Source organism: Aquarana catesbeiana, linkage group LG08 (assembly GCF_042186555.1).
Source record: "Aquarana catesbeiana isolate 2022-GZ linkage group LG08, ASM4218655v1, whole genome shotgun sequence".
Lineage (NCBI taxonomy): Eukaryota > Metazoa > Chordata > Amphibia > Anura > Ranidae > Aquarana > Aquarana catesbeiana.
Window position 1 is genome coordinate 308,245,807 of NC_133331.1, and position 21,748 is coordinate 308,267,554.

At 44.4% G+C, this 21,748-nt stretch overlaps 1 protein-coding gene across 1 annotated transcript; it reads right to left on the reverse strand.

Moving 5' to 3' along the window:
- Positions 1 to 6,839: 6,839 nt before the first annotated feature.
- LOC141105095 (uncharacterized) lies at positions 6,840 to 19,851 on the reverse strand. Its single transcript, XM_073594946.1, has 10 exons — positions 19,777 to 19,851; positions 17,141 to 17,306; positions 11,211 to 11,325; positions 10,980 to 11,102; positions 10,770 to 10,893; positions 9,781 to 9,878; positions 9,525 to 9,666; positions 9,146 to 9,243; positions 8,895 to 9,033; positions 6,840 to 8,132 (listed from the first exon to the last, which is right to left on the reverse strand). Exons 2-10 carry the CDS (start codon positions 17,215 to 17,217, stop codon positions 7,054 to 7,056), a joined length of 1,995 nt encoding a protein of 664 aa, XP_073451047.1. The 5' UTR covers positions 17,218 to 17,306; positions 19,777 to 19,851; the 3' UTR covers positions 6,840 to 7,053.
- Between the last annotated feature and the right edge of the window lie 1,897 nt (positions 19,852 to 21,748).

Here is a 21,748-nt window from a genome sequence, read left to right on the forward strand (position 1 = left end):
AGGAGATGACATTCCCCCAGTTAACAAAAGACCAGGTTGATCTCCTTGAGGCACCACTCACTGAGGAAGAAATAGCGTTGGCTATTGCTGGATTTGCCAGGTCCAAATCCCCGGGCTCGGACGGCCTACCTATAGAATTTTACTCCCAATTCGGCGATTTTTTGATCCCAAAACTTCTAACTTTATATAATCACCTATTCGAGACATTTACACTCCCCGCTTCTATGAGAGAGGCAACAATAGTCCTCATACCCAAACCGGGAAAAGATCCAGGATACCCCGAATCCTACCGCCCAATCTCCCTATTACAAGTAGATATCAAGATATTAGCCAAGGTACTCTCCCTCCGACTCAATCAGGTCATTCTCTCTCTGATACATATGGATCAGGCGGGGTTCATGCCTGGTCGTAACACTTCGTTCAACCTACGAAAATTGTTCATAAATTTACAGGCCACACATGAAAATGTAGGATCCCGGGTGATTGTGACGCTTGACGCGGCCAAGGCATTCGACTCCGTGGAGTGGGGATACTTATGGCAATGCTTGGGAAGATATGGCTTTGGCCCCAGATTCCTTAAGTGGATCAAACTGCTTTATCAAAACCCCACAGCTAGAGTGGTGGCGAACGGATGGCCGTCTCAAGAGTTTGACCTCAGTCGAGGCACGAGACAGGGCTGCCCTCTTTCCCCACTTCTCTATGCCTTAGCTGCGGAGCCTCTGGCTGTGTCGATCCGTGTGGACCCCGAGATTGTGGGTTTACAAATGGGAACCTTAACTGAAAAAATTAGTTTATATGCGGACGATACCCTATTATACCTCGCTGACTCAGGCCCATCCCTTCAAAAAGCACTACAGTTGATCGAGCATTTTGGAACGTTTTCCGGTTTAAAGATGAACTGGGAAAAGTCTCAGATACTACCTATAGACAGTTTCCCACCATCTGAATCATGGACAGATACCCCACTAAAAAGAGCAGACACAATCAAATACCTGGGAATCCATATCTCCAGAGATCCGGCTGATTATATTCCCCTTAACATTGAACCCCTCTTTTCACTAGTCAAAACCAAAATACGCACGTGGGCCCGCCTACCACTAGGAGTATGGGGTCGCATAAATCTGATAAAAATGGTCCTTCTCCCAAAAATCCTCTACATATTGTGGCACACCCCACTCTATCTCCCATTAAAACACTTTAAATCTCTTGAAGCTTTACTCAAACCCTTTGTGTGGGGGACTAGCAGACATAAAATCGCATGGTCAGCGCTTAAAAACCCGACAGACATGGGGGGAATGGCCCTACCGGATCTGAACCTCTATTACATTGCATCACAATTATCACAACTATTCCACATAGACAAGACAGACAACGTACGCTTCCTGACCCTTCTTTGCTCCAAAAGTGTGCAACTCACAGGTGACTCTCTGTACACAATATCGGCGGGATCCAGGAATACTGAGGTGGGGGGAGACAAGAAGTCCTTACTATACCATTATAGACGTATTTGGGACCTTGCCTCCACCAAATTAGAAATACCAAGACTGCACGATCATACACCGATATGGCACAATAGAGATATGTCAGAATTCATTAACATACCGGACTCGGAGCTGTGGGAGTCTAGGGGAATTTATTATATACATCATCTGCTGTTCAATGGAACTCTCAAAACCTACGATATACTCAAAGAGGAATTTTCTCTTCCACACTTCATGTTTTTCAGATACCTGCAAGTAAGACATGCAACCCAAACACAATTCTTACAGGCTGAGGCTCCTCCTGCTCTCCATCCTGTTATGGCTATTGTTAAAAGTACAGACCCGCGTGGACTAATATCCACATTTTATAATATGCTTCTAACTCCCACCTCGTCAAAAATAGCGTTTGATTTGAAGCCTCGATGGGAGAGAGAGGTGGGCCTGATGGAAAATGAGGAGTGGGAGGAAGCCCTCGAGACATGCAAAGCAGTATCACCAAAACTCTCGGACAGACTCTCCCAGATTTACATAACACATAGAACATACCTCACCCCAATTCGAGTAGCCAGATATAAGCGTAATCAGTCCACTCTATGCCCGATGTGTGACCAAGAAACAGGTACGTTCTTTCATCTAATATGGACATGCCCCAAGATACAACAACTATGGAAACAGGTCATAACTTTTTTACACGACACCATGGGCTCCCCAATAGCATTAGATCCAAAACAATGTCTCCTAGGGATATTTCCAGACACAGTTGACAAATTCACCAAGGTATTCCTACATGAGACTCTATTCTCCGTCAGAAAAATTATTGCAAGAAAGTGGATGAGACCATCCCCTCCCAGTGTGACGGAGTGGAAAATAGAAGTTAACAATACCTTGCCATACAAAAAACATATTTACATTAACAGAGGATGTCCGACAAAATACAACAAAATCTGGGATCGATGGTTGCAAGAACCTGAAACTTGCACTTAACCATAAACTCGCTCAGTAATACAACATACGGACCTCTGTACCTAAAACTCTATTCCAGATACATACAGAGAAAGTATAAACCAAAAGATACCATGGTTCATGTTGTTCCCCCAAAATGGTCATGTCTATACTAAACACAATATATCCCCTATAGACTTAAAGGTATATAACAGTGTCACATTATGCACATACATAACACGTGTACTAAAATAAAATGCAATTAAATCAAATACGTTCAACGGGGGAGGGGGGGGGGGGTGTGGGAGGGAGATAATATTACACATTATGATGATAGTAGTTCATGGTGGTATACATTTATTTCTACATTAACATATACTACCTCTAATGTTGATTATATTAACAATGTATACTGTCCTTGTTTAATACGCTTTTTATGTATATATATATATACATATTGGTAATACTATGTATTTATATGCATCATCTTTGCCTAATAAAACCCTGTTTGATGAAAAAAAAAAAGGGAGGGGAGGTGGTACAAAAGGTAATACCTGTGGGGATGATCTGATGGAGGTGGCTTAGATACAGTTCTTAGGTGGAGGTGGGGTAGGCTTCACTGAATAAGTCCTAAAGGCGGACAGGGTAGGGGCTGGCCAGACATACTGGGGCAGGGAGTTCCAGAGGATGCATGGGGTATAGGTGTAGCGCTATAGAAAGATCATATTCAAAAAGTCCACGTGTTGAACCATAAAAAAATTTCCAGGTTTAAGACAATCTGAATCAGTTCATAATAAATCCCTGTAGATGTAAAAGTAGAAAGAGCCCATCACCATCACCCAAACACACTGACCCTTACCGTCAGCAAGTGGGTTAAACAGCATAGCATTATTAGATGATGTCCAGGAAGAAATGCCTCTCATTGCCCAGAGCTCCTCACTCCATTGATAAACCCAGAATTGTGGTGAATGCCATTAGCCAGAATGGTTATGCCAAAAAGGTACACTCCGGAATTGCAGCAGGATATTTAAGTATACATGTGAATGAAAAAAGATGAACTCATTGCGCAAGCATCCCAAATAGGAACAAATTTATTCAGCACACGTTCACAAATAAAAACTCACACATGAAAAGTAAGTTAAAAGCAGATAAGGAAAGCGACCAGCGCTTCCTACCACTAAGACAGCTGTAGCTCCTCCGTCCTCTCCGATGCGTCGCTCGTCCCTAAGCTCCGCCCGATGTTTCGTCACCAGCGGGCGTCATCAGGGGATGGTAGGATGGTATCAGTTCCAGAGGATGGGAGAGGCTCTGGAGAAGTCCTGGAAGCGGCATTGAAGGAGGTAACAAGGGAGCCAAATAGTAAGAGGTCTTGGGAGAAGCAGAGAGGACGATTTGGCCGATATCTGCAGATGAGGTTGGTTATGTATAGCTGGGGGCGATGTTGTGGATGGCCTTGTATGTTGTGGTTAGCATTTTGAATTTTATACAGTGGGGTAGGGGAAGCCAGTGAAGGGATTGGCAGAGAGGAGCAGCAGTCACGGATTGGTTAGTGAGGTGTATTAGTCTAGCAGCAGCATTCATAATAGACTGAAGGGGGGATAGCCTGTGTAAAGGTTGGCCAGTGAAGAGAGAGTTGCAGTAGTTGAGGTGGGAAATGACCAAGGAGTGAATAAGTTGTTTTGTGGTGTCGTTAGGAAAGGGGCGAATTCTGAAGATGCTGTGGAGGTTAAGGTGGCAAGATTTAGCCAGTGATTGGATGTGGGGGCTGAAGGAGAGATCAGAGTCCAGGATTACACCCAGCACCTTGGCATGTGTGGAGGAACCAATGGTTGTGCCGTTGTTCTTAATGATAAAGTTATGGGGAGTGGATCGAGGAGGAGGAAATAATACAAGCTCAGTTTTAGAAAGATTGAGTTTGAGGAATTGGTGTGACATCCATACCGAGATGTTATTCAGGGAAGAGATATAGAGAGAGAATAGGAGGGGCTCGAGGACGGAGCCTTGCGGTACACCAACAGAAATAGGAAGAGAAGCAGAGGACATGGTGTTGTATGTGACACTGAAAGTGCGCTAAGATAGGTCGGAGGAGAACCATGAAAGAGCAGAAACATGGAGACCAAGGGAGTGGATACGGATTAAACAAAAATCGTTCGTTATGGTATCATAAGAGAACAATTTTCTTGTTTGTCCCTTCGGGTAATTTCACATAAACTGTCCTGATTGGCTCTCGAAAGCTGTGTACTAATGATCAGATTATCGTACGATCGCTCCAAAAGCGGTATTTTTCATCATTCTCTGACAGCTCTCCGCCACAATTCACACTGCATTCTCCAACAGCTCTCCTCCACCATACACACTGCATTCTCCGACAGCTCTCCTCCACATCCACACCACATTCTCCGACAGCTCTCCTCCACATCCACACTACATTCTCCGACAGCTCTCCTCCACCATCTACACTACATTCTCCGACAGCTCTCCTCCACCATCCACACTACATTCTCCAACAGCTCTCCTCCACCATCCACACTACATTCTCCGACAGCTCTCCTCCACCATCTACACTACATTCTCCGACAGCTCTCCTCCACCATCCACACTACATCCTCCGACAGATCTCCTCCCACCATCCACACTACATTCTCTGACAGCTCTCCTCCACCATCCACACTACATTCTCTGACAGCTCTCCTCCCACCATCCACACTAAATTCTCCGACAGCTCTCCTCCACCATCCACACTACATTCTCCGACAGCTCTCCTCCACCATCCACACTACATTCTCCGACAGATCTCCTCCACCATCCACACTACATTCTCCGACAGCTCTCCTCCACCATCCACACTACATTCTCCGACAGATCTCCTCCACCATCCACACTACATTCTCCGACAGCTCTCCTCCACCATCCACACTACATTCTCCGACAGATCTCCTCCACCATCCACACTACATTCTCCGACAGATCTCCTCCACCATCCACACTACATTCTCCGACAGATCTCCTCCACCATCCACACTACATTCTCCGACAGCTCTCCTCCACCATCCACACTACATTCTCCGACAGATCTCCTCCACCATCCACACTACATTCTCCGACAGCTCTCCCTCATCATTCACACTACATTCTCCGACAGATCTCCTCCACCATCCACACTACATTCTCCGACAGCTCTCCTCCACCATCCACACTACATTCTCCGACAGATCTCCTCCACCATCCACACTACATTCTCCGACAGATCTCCTCCACCATCCACACTACATTCTCCGACAGATCTCCTCCCACCATCCACACTACATTCTCTGACAGCTCTCCTCCACCATCCACACTACATTCTCTGACAGCTCTCCTCCACCATCCACACTACATTCTCTGACAGCTCTCCTCCACCATCCACACTACATTCTCCGACAGCTCTCCTCCACCATCCACACTACATTCTCCGACAGATCTCCTCCACCATCCACACTACATTCTCCGACAGCTCTCCTCCACCATCCACACTACATTCTCCGACAGCTCTCCTCCACCATCCACACTACATTCTCCGACAGATCTCCTCCACCATCCACACTACATTCTCCGACAGCTCTCCTCCACCATCCACACTACATTCTCCGACAGCTCTCCTCCACCATCCACACTACATCCTCCGACAGATCTCCTCCCACCATCCACACTACATTCTCTGACAGCTCTCCTCCACCATCCACACTACATTCTCTGACAGCTCTCCTCCCACCATCCACACTAAATTCTCCGACAGCTCTCCTCCACCATCCACACTACATTCTCTGACAGCTCTCCTCCCACCATCCACACTACATTCTCCGACAGCTCTCCTCCACCATCCACACTACATTCTCCGACAGCTCTCCTCCACCATCCACACTACATTCTCCGACAGATCTCCTCCACCATCCACACTACATTCTCCGACAGCTCTCCTCCACCATCCACACTACATTCTCCGACAGATCTCCTCCACCATCCACACTACATTCTCCGACAGCTCTCCTCCACCATCCACACTACATTCTCCGACAGATCTCCTCCACCATCCACACTACATTCTCCGACAGATCTCCTCCACCATCCACACTACATTCTCCGACAGATCTCCTCCACCATCCACACTACATTCTCCGACAGCTCTCCTCCACCATCCACACTACATTCTCCGACAGATCTCCTCCACCATCCACACTACATTCTCCGACAGCTCTCCCTCATCATTCACACTACATTCTCCGACAGATCTCCTCCACCATCCACACTACATTCTCCGACAGCTCTCCTCCACCATCCACACTACATTCTCCGACAGCTCTCCTCCACCATCCACACTACATTCTCCATTAACTAATACAGATTCCACCTATAAACAGAATGTCACTATTGACAGAATTTACCACAATCTAATTTTTTTAATGATATCGTTTTTCATTTTATTAGAATGAAAGTTCCAGTTGTTAAATGCCACTGTATATTTTTCTGCAAAATCATCAGCTGAGTGTACTCCGATATCTGATTGGATTTCCTGCATGTGTAAAACGTTTCTTGTATTCTGAACATGAATAGAGATGCTCAATTGTGGAAATCCTCTCTTTTCTGGTTCCTTTCAGGTGTGACTTTTTTGGTGGCTGAGAAGGTTTTGTTTATGACTGAAACATTTCCCGCAGTCTGAACATGTATAAGGACGTTCACCCGTGTGAATTCTCTGGTGTCTATGAAGGTCCTTGTTTTCAATGAAAGATTTCCCACATAGCAAGCATGGGAATGGCCGTTCACCAGTGTGACTTCTCTGGTGTCTAATAAGGTTTCCTTTACTAATGAAACATTTCCCACACTCTGAACATGGAAATGGACGCTCGCCAGTATGAATTTTCTGATGTTTATGAAGGTTTCCTTTGTCGTTGAAATTTTTTCCACACTCTGAACACGAATAAGGACATTCACCTGTGTGAGTTCTCTGGTGTCGATGAAGGTCTGATCTGTGAAAGAAACATTTCCCGCACTCTGCACATAAAAAAGGACGCTCGCCGGTGTGAATTTTCTGGTGTTTATATAGGTCTTCTTTCTGAAGGAAACATTTCTCGCACTCTGAACATGAAAAAGGATACTCGCTCCTGTGACTTCTCAGGTGCGTAAGAAGTGTTTTTTTCTCAATGAAACGTTTTCCGCACTCCGAACATGGGAAAGGACGCTCACCCGTGTGACTTCTCTGGTGTGTAAGAAGATTGCTTTTTACAGTAAAACATTTCCCACACTCTGGACATGGGAATGGACGCTCACCCTTGTGATTTTTCTGGTGTCTAAGAAGGTTTCTTTTTGCAGTAAAGCTTTTTCCGCACTCTGAACATGAATACGGAGGCCCACTCGATCGACTTCTCTGATGTTCAAAAAGTGTTCCGTTTTCAGTTAGAGTGTTCTTAACTACAAAACCTATCAATGAACTTTCCATTGTGCGAACTACTTCATGGCCTAAAGAACCTTCAGTATAAGATATATGTGATTTATCGGAGGAGTCCTCAGGATTAGAGGGATCCATTATTCTCTTCACATAGTAAGCCGTGTGATGAGTAATTTGATTAACGAGATTTTCTTCTGGGGAATATTGTGCAATGTCATTATCTTCTGAATTACAGTCTGAAGATAAAATATGATGTCCCTCAGGGGTATTGCAGTCATAGTGTCCATCTGTTGGAAAACATTTTTGATATAAATGTTATGAAGCGGAGATGGACCTTTCATATGGTGTACAGTATCTCCTCCTCATTTGTTGGGAACATGACGTTATATTGAGGAATGGAGATGGACCTTTCATATGGTGTACAGTATCTCCACCTCATTTGTTAGGAACATGACATTATATTGAGGAATGGAGATGGACCTTTCATATGGTATACAGTATCTCCTCCTCATTTGTTGGGAACATGACGTTATATTGAGGAATGGAGATGGACCTTTCATATGGTGTACATGATCTACTCATTTGTTGGGAACATGACATTATATCGAGGAATGGAGATGGACCTTTCATATGGTGTACAGTATGTCCTCATTTGTTGGGAACATGATGTTATATTGAGGAATGGAGATGGACCTTTCATATGGTGTACAGTATCTCCTCCTCATTTGTTGGGAACATGACATTATATTGAGGAATGGAGATGGACCTTTCATATGGTGTACAGTATCTCCTCCTCATTTGTTGGGAACATGACGTTATATTGAGGAATGGAGATGGACCTTTCATATGGTGTACATGATCTACTCATTTGTTGGGAACATTGTGTAGTGTGGTAAATACAAAGATTATATTCTTCTGGCAAGGACTGTAATTTGTATATTATATGGTGTACAATACCTCTGCCTCATTTTTTTGAGTAGTAGGTACATCGATTACTACCAGTGTTTATCTCGATCTTTCTCTTACTGCATTTAGTATATGTTGCTTACCAATGTTTATAGGCAGAGAAGATTTCTCCGGTTTACTTTTCATAATCATCTCCTCCTCCATACACTGCTGATCTCCACTCGTCAACATTTCTTCATCTTCCTCTTTAAACTCAACTTTGATGATTTTCAATTCTTCACCCTAACAAAGATAACAGAATACATTTGTTCAAAGAAACAAAAGATTACATCAAACAATATCCTCTTATAGCTTAGAATACTTTTATTGGATCTACACACTCAGTCCCATTTACCTGATGATGGTGGGGGATGGTGTGATCTTCCTGTGTGGAATCCGGGGAATACAGAGGACGGGGACATCTCTCTGGTGGGTTCCCATTACTGGATCCATCTGTAGGAAACACACACACTGACTGAATACATTGTTTCAGTTTTTTTCAGTGAACTGGATTGACATTTGCTTTTAACTCATGTAATAATGTAAACACATTTAATTTGTTAGGAACATGAAGTTATATTAAGGAATGGAGATGGACCTTTCATATGGTGTACAGTATCTTCTCCTCATTTGATGGGAACATGACATTATATTAAGGAATGGAGCAGGACCTTTCATATGGTGTATAGTATGTAAATTGAAAACTGTCTCTGTATTTAGTGTTTATGACTTACTTGTGTCCATATGTAGAGAAGATTCCTCCAGTTTACTTTTCATAATCATCTCCCCCTCCTCCATAGACTGCTGATCTCCACTCACCAACCTCTCTTCTTCTTCACCTTTAACCGTCACTTTGATTTCTTTCAGTTCTTCACCCTAAACCCAAGGATGACAGAGCACATTCATAAAAAGGAACAAGAGAATATATAGAAGACTATCATTCCATAGCTTGGAACCATTATTGAGTTCTAATTGCTCAGTCCCACCTACCTGATGATGGTGAGGGATGGTGTGATCTTCCTGTGTGGAATCCCGGGAATGCAGAGGATGTGGACATCTCTCTGGTGGGTTCCCATGACTGGATCCATCTGTAGGAAACACACACACTGACTGAATACATTGTTTCTATGTGTTTATCAGATGATGGAGGATCTAGGTGGACCCTCCGTACTGCTCTCTCCTTTGCAATAAATATAAAACTGGAAAGGAAATTAGTGGGACTTTAAATGAGGAACGTCACTGTTACAGATATTGCATAGGTCATTATTATATAAATGTTTTAATAATCAAATACATTGATAAATTCAATAATAGAATACATATTATGCTCATGACATTGGTACACCATATGCAACAGAGCTGCTATAAAAAACAAGGGAAGATACACATACACATTAATAATTACATAGTACTCAATACATTTTGAATATATAAAAGGTATATATGGACCAGTAAGTAGGTAATGAGCCAGACTTGACTGAGCACCCCATAAAAAAAAAAATCGATGCGTTTCATGGCTTATGCCATTCATCAGGATTTGGGTACAGAAATAATAGGTCGGCTAAAACACTGTGCTTGGCTAGCTTTTTTTTTTTTACCCACTGTGTGTTGTTTACACCAGGGAGGTAGCACATACATCCCATTCACTGGATACACACACAACACCACGTTTGTAATCATCCCCACACATATGGAATGTGTTGTGGCGATCGGGCATGCTATGTGGATGTTTTCGCGGCCGGGGTGGGGTTCCTTGCCTCAGCTCCGGAAAACAATCAGTTTGGGAGTCCATCATCCTTGATGCTAGCCAAGCACAGCGTTTTAGCCAACCTTTTATTTCTGTATCCAACTCCTGATGAATGGCATAAGCCATGAAACGCGTAGAGTCTCTATATATAAAATAGGGATGGAGGTTCTGTCACTATGGTGTTTGGCAGGTCATATCTCTTTTTTTCCTTTACAATAAAGTCTCCTCTTACCCGGTGATTTGAGGGGCGGCTGATTCTCCATCATGACGTCCTTGTAGAGATCCTTGTGTCCTTCTAAATACTCCCACTCCTCCATGGAGAAATAGACAGTGACATCCTGACACCTTATAGGAACCTGACACACACAATGATACAGTCACCATCCATACACATCCCTTGTCTGTTACTGGATAATGTCCCAGAATTCCCAGCACCACTCACCTCTCCTGTCAGCAGCTCAGTGATCTTCTTGGTGACTTCTAGAATCTTCTTGGCACTGGTTGCCTCTGTTGTCAGGCAGTGAGGTGGAGGATCTCCAGATTTTTTCTTCACTACTTTATAATCCTGTGCGAAGAAATCAAGTGACATTAACAACTATGGACTTCACTTCTCCATTCAGGATTTTATAGAGATAAGAGTGATATTATGTGATCCTCCCGGAATTCTCCTCACCTCTCCGGTCAGCAGGTAGATGATCTTTAGGGTGAGATTTAGTATCGTCTCAGTCACATGGCTTTGGTCTTTATCCATTTTTCCAATGGTCATGTCTATGCAAGGAGGGTCTTCTCTGTAGATGGATAAAAAAACTGAGAATCATCTGGACTGTATTAGGATGAATAAATATCTGCACAGAGTTGCTCCATAGTTCTATCAATTCAGACTGCTTTTTATACTATATACAGACCTTTAAAGCACAACTCTAACTAGAAACTAGGCTTAGATTGACTGGAGAAAATGTTAGATATTCTATGGAGGTATTCTTCTGTCTGTGTCCTGGTTGGGGAAATTTATCTTCACGTCTTGTCCAGGTGATAGAGATCGAACAGAACAAGATGAGAGTGACAATCAGCCAAATTGGGATGTAGACAACTAATCTTACAGGAGGTCCTAATTCGTCCTTTCACGATTCAAAACTGTTACATTTTAGATGTAGTTGGGCTTTTAAAAGGCGTTGCTTGGTATATATTGGATCATGGTTGTCAGCATTTGGAAAAAATTAAAGGGGACATCCTAAAGGGTTCAAGAAGAAAAATGCCATCTGGCATTGTAGTGTCACACTTTTCCCTCTATGGTTCTGTTTTAGGAAAATAGGAACTGGATGTACTGTATAAAGCTTTTGATTCCTTCTCATGGGACTATCTGCGATATGTGCTACAGTGTTGGGGTTTCGGGGAGTCAATTCTTTCATGGTTGACATCCCTTTATTCGACCCCTTCAGCCGCTGTTCGCCATGCTGGATGCTTCTCACCCTTGTTTCCCATCTTCAGAGGAACGAGGCAATGGTGCCCCTTATCCCCGTCCTCTTTATTCTTGCCCTTGAACTTCTGACCATTTCTCTTAGGGCAGACTCCAATGTCAACGGCATCCCTTACTCTGGCAAATGCCATAAACTAAATATGTTTGCTCTTCTGACCCTCATCAACACAATTGTCACCTTACCCAAACTTCAAGCTCTCTTGGCCCGCTTTGCTGCAATCTATGGACTCCAAATTAACCAACACAAAACGACTGCCCTGAACATCACTCTCCCAATATCTCTGGGCCAGCTCCTCTTTGGACTATTTGGGAATTAAGCTGACATTCTCTTACTCTTCCCTCTTCTCCACCAACTTTTATCCTCTTCTACACACCATCACTGCTCTTATGGCATCTTGGAGATTTCTCACTGTTGTGCATTGGTCTTATTCACGCAGCCAAGATGACTATCCTCCCAGATTCTATATTTCTTCCGGACCCTGCCTGTCTGGGTCCATAACATTCCTCTCTGGGTCCTTTTAGAGGTCCCTAACTACGCATCGGTCCCCATCTCTGCCCTACTCTGGCTCCTTCCTAAACTACATCCCCCCTCTGTTAGCCCCCTAATGGCACATTGTCTGAAAATTTGGGACTGTACGCTACTCCGGCAAGCTCATTTCTCTGTTTCTTCCACTACTCCCTCTTTTGAACAACCCCATATTTCCACCTGGCTTGGAACAACCACACATATTTCCAAGATGGCCCACACATGGGTTCTCACAGGTCTGATATTTCTTGGATCTCGCACCTTCCCTATATGGTCTTCCATTCAAGAGACCCACGAAGCTCCTTCAGTTGAATTCTTTCGTTATATTCAGCTGCGACACTGGATAACCTCTCTTTGCTCCATGACACTTTCCCATATCAAAAAAACACCTTCGAACACTCTTGCCTGCACTCCCCAGGTTTCCCCTGGCACCATCTCTATGATATATTCCTCTCTCAACTCTAATGCCCGTACACACGGTCAGATTTTCCGATGGAAAATGTGTGCTAGGACTTTGTTGTCGGAAATTCCGACCGTGTGTAGGCTCCATCACACATTTTCCATTGGATTTTCTGACACACAAAGTTTGAGAGCAGGATATAAAATTTTCCGACAACAAAATCCGTTGTCGGAAATTCCGAACATGTGTACACAAATCCGACGGACAAAGTGCCACGCATGCTCAGAATAAATAAAGAGATGAAAGCTATTGGCCACTGCCCCGTTTATAGTCACGACGTACGTGTTTTACGTCACCGCGTTTAGAACGATCGGATTTTCCAACAACTTTGTGTGAGCCAACATCCGTCGGAAAAAATCCTAGGATTTTGTCGTCGGAATGTCCAAACAAAGTCCGACCGTGTGTACAGGGCATAACAGTGCCTATGCTTCTCTATCCTATGTGCTTAAGTGGGAGCGAGACCTGTCCCCTATTGACCTTGCAGATTGGAGCAAGGCCTGGACCAGCATAGCAAAGTGCTCCTTCAATACAGCTACACCTGCAGACAGCCTAGAAGGTATTTGGTCCCTGCCCGCATTGTCAAGTCAAACCCATCATATAGGGATAGATGCTTCCGGGGCTGTGATCAGCGAGGAGATGAAATCTATATCTGGTGGTCCTGCCCCTGCCTTGTGGGATTCCTGTCGAATGTCTTCGGAAACCTTTTCCACGTACCTATCTGCAAGGACGCCAAACTAGCATTGCTCCATTGTCCGATCCCGTGTCTCTTTTCTTACCAGAAGAAATTGGCCACTTACTTATTTATCGCAGCTAAGTGCACAATAGCTAGGGCCTGAAAAAAAGCCAGCTGTATTGTTTGCAGAGGTGAACAGTACCTTGACGACCCTTATGATCCATGAAAAGATGACAAGTATCCTCCATGACACTCATGCTAAATTCCTCAAAGTGTGGGCCCCGTGGTGGTCTTGGGCTCCTCCAACCTTGCACCTGACCAGCCTAGTTATTTCAAATGAACCTTTCTCAATCCCCAACCTGGGGAAACTTCCTTTCCCTACCTTTCCTTCCTTTGCTCCTCGCCTATGCTCCTTCTACTACTACTACCCTCTCTCTCTCTTCCCTTGGCCCTTTGCCCTTTCACTCTGTTCCTCCTTTCCTTTACTCGCTCCCTGCCTATCAGGGCTGGGCTCAGCCCTTCGCTGGCCGCTCAGCTGTTGGCTAATTGCCAGCTCCTATCTATCCACAGTTACTCAGCTGTTGATGATATCCTGCTCGTCATTCCTGCCTACTTAAGCCGTCCAGTCCAGAGGATCTCAGCCTTCGCCTTGGTCAACATCACAGAAATCCTCCTTCAATCCTGTTCAAGACTTGCTTTGCTGACATCCCTTCTGGCTCCAGATCCTGCTTGCTGTTCCACTACATTGATCCCCGACTCCTGGCTTGGCTGACTATCCGTACCGGTTACTGAACTTTGGCTATGTTTTGACTACGTTTGTTCTTTTTACTTTTATTATTAAACAAGTGTGATTTAACTGTACTTCTGTCTCGGCCTGATTTCATGGTTTCTGACACTGTCCAGTATTGAGGTGGTTAATAAGTCCCATCGTTGGTGTCACTGGGATAAAATAAGTCCTATTGTCGATGACAAAGAGAGTAAAAAAAGCCCCATTGTTTGTGTACGTGGCATAAAACAAGCCCCATCGCTAGGCTCATTGGGATAAAATAAACCCTGTTTTTGGTGTCCCACTGCTGGTGTGAGGGGGATAAAATAAGTGTGTAAGCGGGTGCTGACAGGGTGCCTGTGAATATTTTAGCCCCGTCTGCACTGCATTATTATTTACTGTATGCATCTAGTGAGTTACTACTTGGCTACTCGGGATGGAAAGGGGTTACCAGTGTCTACAGACTTTCCCAGGCTTTTTGAGTACTGCCCCCTACTGCAAGCCACATAAATATCAGAGGAGGGCTCAGAGCAAGCTCTCTTTTCTACATGGGATTGACAGAGGAAGAACTTCTTCAACAAGTAGTGTTTCTTGAGGACGTGGCTACCTTCTGGGTCACCCTGCTGGGATTTCCTGGAACAGTGGTCTTCAAACAGCCCTCTGCTTGCCTTGATCCGGCCCTTGGGGCACTTTTCCTTCCACTGATAAAAGACACTATTTCGCCCACTGACACCAACATTGGGACATCGTTCCACTAACAATGGGGCATAATTCCTGCTATTGACATCAACAATGGGCCACTATTTCTCCCATTGACGCCAACTATGGAGCACTATTCCTCAAACTGTCCCCACTGATGGGCCACTATTCCTCCCACTGACACCAACATTCCTCCCACTGACACCAGCATTGGGACACTATTCTACTAACACCAACAATGGGGCATAATTTCTGCTACGGACATCAACAATAGGGCATATTCTTGCTACTGACACCAACTATGGTGCACTATTCCTTAAACTGACACTAATGATGGGTCACTATTCCTCTCTCACTCACACCAACAACAGGGCACTATTACATTGACAATAATGATGGAGCACTATTCCCCCTATTGATACCAACAACGGGGAACTATTATTCCCATTGATACCAGTGATGTGGCACTCTTATTCCCCCTAATACCAAAGATGCATTGTTTACTCCCACTGACGCCAGGACATTTTCTACTCACATTGGCCACAGTCCGGCCCCCCTAGAGTCTGGAGGACAGTAAACTGGCCCTTTGTTTAGAAAGTCTGGAGACCCTTGATCTGGAAGGTATGAACCTGGGCAGCTTGCATTAGTTAGTTAGTGCTGGACTCTGTTTCATGTATACTGTTGAACTGTGTTGCTCAATCTTCAGTAAAGCAGTTAACTGTATTACGCCTGGTCTGAAGTCCTTTAAAGGAGTACATGAAGGTTCCTGGCGTATGAAAGAACAAGAGTCTGTAAAACACATGTGGGATATGAAACAAAGCCACTATGGAAGGTGTACTCAGCAAGAGAAGCAGGAGGAGTAATGCAGTTGCTATGGGTAACCCGAAATAGTGTAAGGTACATTGCAGCCAGTCATGAAGCGTGGTACCTGGTGTAGGTGACGGGTCCTCTGGTAGTGAGGGGGTCGGTGATCTGACTCCCTCCCTAGTGGCCGGTTTCCCAAAGCACCCAGGACCACACCCGTGGTACAGAGACCTCATGTACTTGGCCACATGGTATGGTGAAGTTGAAGGAGTTAAATGAAGTGCACACATGAAGTCCATGCAAGGTGCATGGCGGGACCCCATTCTTTCACTGGGAGTTGACAGAGGTGCGCTGGACTGGTGGGCACAGGCTCAGCGGTGTCCCTCCTAAATGTAACATACCGAAGGGAAGGGTGTGTGGTGACATGGGACAGTAGGCTAAAGAGCGACTCTGTGTAATTAACTACTACACATGGTACAAGGCTCATCTCTAAGCTAGAGAACCACCATAATGTTTGATTCTCACATGATTGCGGTCCCCGCCTGTTCCCGGAAAAGGTGGTCCCACGTGCAGGGTTACTGGCCCCACCCACAAGTAGAATAAATTAAGCTCCATCATTGGTCTCAGTAGAATAAAATAAGTCCCATTATTGGCGTCAGTGAGATAAAATAAACTTTTTTGGAGAAAGCAACAGTTTTGGTCTAAAATCAGTCCTTCCTCAGGCCAAGGAACACATCTAGTTACCTTATGTGTATTTTTTTTCGATAAAATACAAGTACCGCAACCACCCAATCCTTTCTCCTCAAAATATTTGTGTGAAACAGTTGCAGGAGATAAAAGAATATGGAGGACGAGGATGAACACAACAAGATGTTGATGGGTGTAAAATAAAAAAATTGTTATCAAATACCATAATTTTCCTTTCCTGATTTTTTTCAATGGCAGCATACACATAGGTTAGGCTTGGTCTTCAAGCTCCCATAGGATCTCCTACTAAAAAAACAGAAGAGCTACCCAGCTGGTCCCATTTTTGTATGAGGTCGTTATACTTTCTGGGGAGCGAAGCATGCCGCCATGGATGTAAGTCAGGAAAGGAAATTTAAAGTGTAACTCCACTTTTGTTGAGCAAAAAGCATTCCCCTCTGGGTGATCTATGTACATTGCAAGGATTATAACAACCTTTGTCGTGGATTCCTACCTTTTGTTATTCCGAAGAAATCCAAGTGTGTTTGTGTGTGCCTCTGGGCTAGGTGGGTCTGATGGGAGTGGCTTCATAATTATCGTTCAGCTGTGGCAGCTGCAGGGCACTAATGAGGAAATCTGCTGGGCCTGCATCCCTTTAGACGTGTTCCTATTGGAAACATCTCACCAAAAATGACATTTTTGTTGCAGGGGATACCTAAAATATGACTTGTATCTTAGGCAAGCCAATCACACAAGCAAGAAATAATGTTTCTGGTGAGTGGTCGGTACACATTTTGTGTACAGAACAATTCCAGGTAGTCATATTCATTTGCATTTATAGAAAATTACAGCAGCTGCAGATTGAAAGGGAAAGGTAATTTTTAATAACATTCAATTGCAATATGATTTGTGTCACAATTGTATACGCTATATTATTTTTTCTTTATTTTCTGTTTTTTACCCCTACAAAAGTGGAGTTACCCTTTAAGTAGGGCTGGGAGATTTTCCTAAAAAAAAAAAAAATTTGATTCTCTTAAAAAAAACTCGATTCACGATTCGAATCGAGTTTTTTTTTTCTTTGGAAACCGCGCCGGTCCTGAGGCGCTGCGGGCATGAGCTTTTAGGTGAGGCAGCGGCTTCGGCCTACTCCGCGGCGTCCGGCCTCGCGGACTAGGCCGAAGCCGCGGCCTCGCCTAAAAACTCATTGCCCGCAGCTCTTCAGGCCCGGCGCGGTGTCAGCGCTGGTCTGGAGGCGCTGCGTGCATGAGTTTTTAGGCGAGGCGGCGGCTCCGGCCTAGTCCGCGGCGTCCGGCCGTAGCCGCGGACTAGGCCGAAGCCACGGCCGAAGCCTAAAAACTCATGCCCGCAGCGCCTCGGGACCGGCGCGGTGAAAAAAAAAAAAAATCGATTTGCTTAAATTTTGAATCGATTTGACCTCTCAACTCGATTCAAGATTTAAATCGATTTTTTTCCCCAGCCCTACCTTTAAGGTAAGTATTTGATACATATTTTCCATTTTCCTGACTACCTCATGGAAGCATACATGTAGGCTAGGATTGATTTCCGAGCTCCAATAGGACCTCCTACTGAAAAAATGAAAGTCCTACCCAGCTGGTCCCATTCTTGTAAGAAGTCGTTACACTTTCTGGGGAGGAAAGCATGATGCCATGGAGGTAAGTCATGAAAGAAAATTTAGGGTAAGTATTTGATACATTTTCCATTTTTCTTACTACCTCATTGAAGCATACATGTAGGCTAGGCTTGCTCTCCGACCTCCAATAGGACCTCCTACTGAAAAATGAAAGTCCCACCCAGCTAGTCCCATTCTTGTAAGAACTCGTTACACTTTCTGGGGAGGGAAGCATGATGCCATGGAGGTAAGTCATGAAAGAAAAATTAAGGTAAGTATTTGATATATATTTTCCATTTTCCTGACTACCTTATGGAAGCATACATGTAGGCTAGGCTTGCTTTCCGAGTTCCAATAGGACCACCTACTGAAAAACGAAAGTCCTACCCAGCTGGTCCCATTCTTGTAAGAAGTTGTTACACTTTCTGGGGAGGGAAGCATGATGCCATGGGGGTTTAATTTATGAAATAAAAATTAAGGTAAGTATTTGATACCAATTTTGCGTTTTCCCGACTATCTCATGGCAGCATACATGTAGGCTAAGCTTGGTCTCTAATGTCCCACAGGACACCCTACTAAACAAAACAAAGTCCTACCCAGCTGGTCCTATTCTTGTAAGAAGTCGTTACACTTTCTGGGGAGGGAAGCATGATGCCATGGAGGTAAGTCAGAGAAGGAAAATTACGGTAAATATTTGATATCAATTTTTCCTATGACTGCATACACATGGGGAAAAGAACTCTGTAAAAAAACTGGGTGGGTTGCTAGAAAGAAATGTCTGTAGCTGACATGGAAGGGCTCAGCAATGTTCACCTGCGCACAAAGCAATCCTCACAGCGTCCATTGGATAGTCCAAGCACTTCACACAATCAATGCAACCTGGTGGAAATTGCAATTGATTAACCTACGGTACCTAAGGTTATGATCCTATGTAGCGAGGACAAAAAGAGAATGGAGCCACCCAGGTGGAACTTCAGTTAATTAGTATGAGGTCCTATGGGAGTTTGAGGAGCGGAGCCTAATGCCCCGTACACACGGTCGGACTTTCCGACAGAAAATGTGCGATCGGAGCTTGTTGTTGGAAATTCCAACCGTGTGTAGGCTCCATCGGACTTTTTCCATCGGAATTTCCGACACACAAAATTTGAGATCTGGATCTCAAATTTTCTGACAACAAAATCCATTCGCGTAAATTCCGATCGTGTGTACACAATTCCGACGCACAAAGTGCCACGCATGCTCAGAATCAAGCAGAAGAGCAGCACTGGCTATTGAACTTCACTTTTCTCGGCTCGTCATACGTGTTGTACGTCACCTCGTTCTTGACGTTCGGAATTTCCGACCAACTTTGTGTGACCGTGTGTACGCAAGACAAGTTTGAGCCAAAATCCGTCGGAAAAAAAACGTGGATTTTGTTGTCGGAATGTGCGATCGTGTGTACGGCGCATTACACTAACTAATGTGTATGCTGCTGTGGAGATAAGTTGGGAAAAATAATTAAAATAATAATATCTCATTACCTCCTCTTCTGCCAGTTCCAGCAATGTCTCCTCTCGATTTCCTCCTGAACTCACCTTTCACCCGGAACTTCCTTTTTATGCCTGACATCACTTCCTGTCTGTGCCTTGCATCACTTCCTGTCTGTGCGTTCCATTGACAATTCGTAGGAACGCCTTCTAGCGGAGACTATTAAAACTGCAGCCTACATTATTTTTCAATTCTATGACAGACAATTTATTGATATTATTTATTATTATACAGGAATTATATAGCGCCAACAGTTTGCGCTAGGCTTTACAATGTAGAGGGGGGACAGTACAATTACAATACAGAAGGGCATATATTATATCAGTGTTAAAACAGTGTTAAAAAAAAGCCAAGAAAATGTCTGCAAACTTGATTGATTGTATATGTAAGGGTTACTAAAGGCTCACATTTTTTCTTCAAAAATGACATACATTTTATACTTACTTGCTCTGTGTTATGGTTTTGCACAGAGCAGCTCTGATCCTCCTCTTCTCAGGTCTCCTGCCACCTACGCGGACAGTCATGCTTGCCCCAGAGCCCATTCTGTGTGTCGGGAAGTATTAGGGGGCTGCACACTGAACGTTTTTTTTTACCTTCATTAAACAATAAAGTTGTATTGAAGACTGTGGCATGTAGACAATAAATAGAAAATTAGCATAGTACTGCAGTAACAATGTTACAGTAAGTGAAAACAGTAATAATACATTAGGAAAAAAAAATAGCACAAATGCAGGTCCTGAGACAATTGTGCGAGAAAACGGTATGAAAAGCTGCCAACTACTGGCTCACTTGGCCAGCTTCTCCTTGGGAATCTAGAAAAGAAAGTTCCATCCGGTGCCATCAAAGACTCTATGTGAACTACGGAGGAAACGCTTCACGGTAGAAAAGCACCTGCAGAGGTATGGCATGGTAGTACGCTAACAAACACTTTTTTTCCAAACTGCATGAGGAAATAGGAATAAATTTGAAGAAGAAAGGAAGGGAAAAGTCAAGTTTCATTGTTTGTGGCCAATAACTCCTCCATTCACATGATATAATTTACCATCCACGCTACATTCTCCGACAGCTCTCCTCCACCCTCCACACTACATTCTCCGACAGCTCTCCTCCACCATCCACACTACATTCTCCAACAGATCTCCTCCACCATCCACACTACATTCTCCGACAGATCTCCTCTACCATCCACACTACATTCTCCGACAGATCTCCTCCCACCATCCACACTACATTCTCCGACAGCTCTCCTCCCACCATCCACACTACATTCTCCGACAGATCTCCTCCACCATCCATACTACATTCTCTGACAGATCTCCTCCACCATCCACACTACATTCTCCGACAGATCTCCTCCACCATCCACACTACATTCTCCGACAGATCTCCTCCACCATCCACACTACATTCTCCGACAGATCTCCTCTACCATCCACACTACATTCTCCGACAGATCTCCTCCCACCATCCACACTACATTCTCCGACAGCTCTCCTCCCACCATCCACACTACATTCTCCGACAGATCTCCTCCACCATCCACACTACATTCTCTGACAGATCTCCTCCACCATCCACACTACATTCTCCGACAGATCTCCTCCACCATCCACACTACATTCTCCAACAGCTCTCCTCCACCATCCACACTACATTCTCTGACAGCTCTCCTCCACCATCCACACTACATTCTCCGACAGCTCTTCTCCACCATCCACACTACATTCTCCGACAGATCTCCTCCATCATCCACACTACATTCTCCGACAGATCTCCTCCACCATCCACACTACATTCTCCGACAGCTCTCCTCCACCATCCACACTACATTCTCCAACAGCTCTCCTCCACCAACCACACTACATTCACCGACAGCTCTCCTCCACCATCCACACTACATTCTCCAACAGCTCTCCTCCACCAACCACACTACATTCACCGACAGCTCTCCTCCCACCATCCACA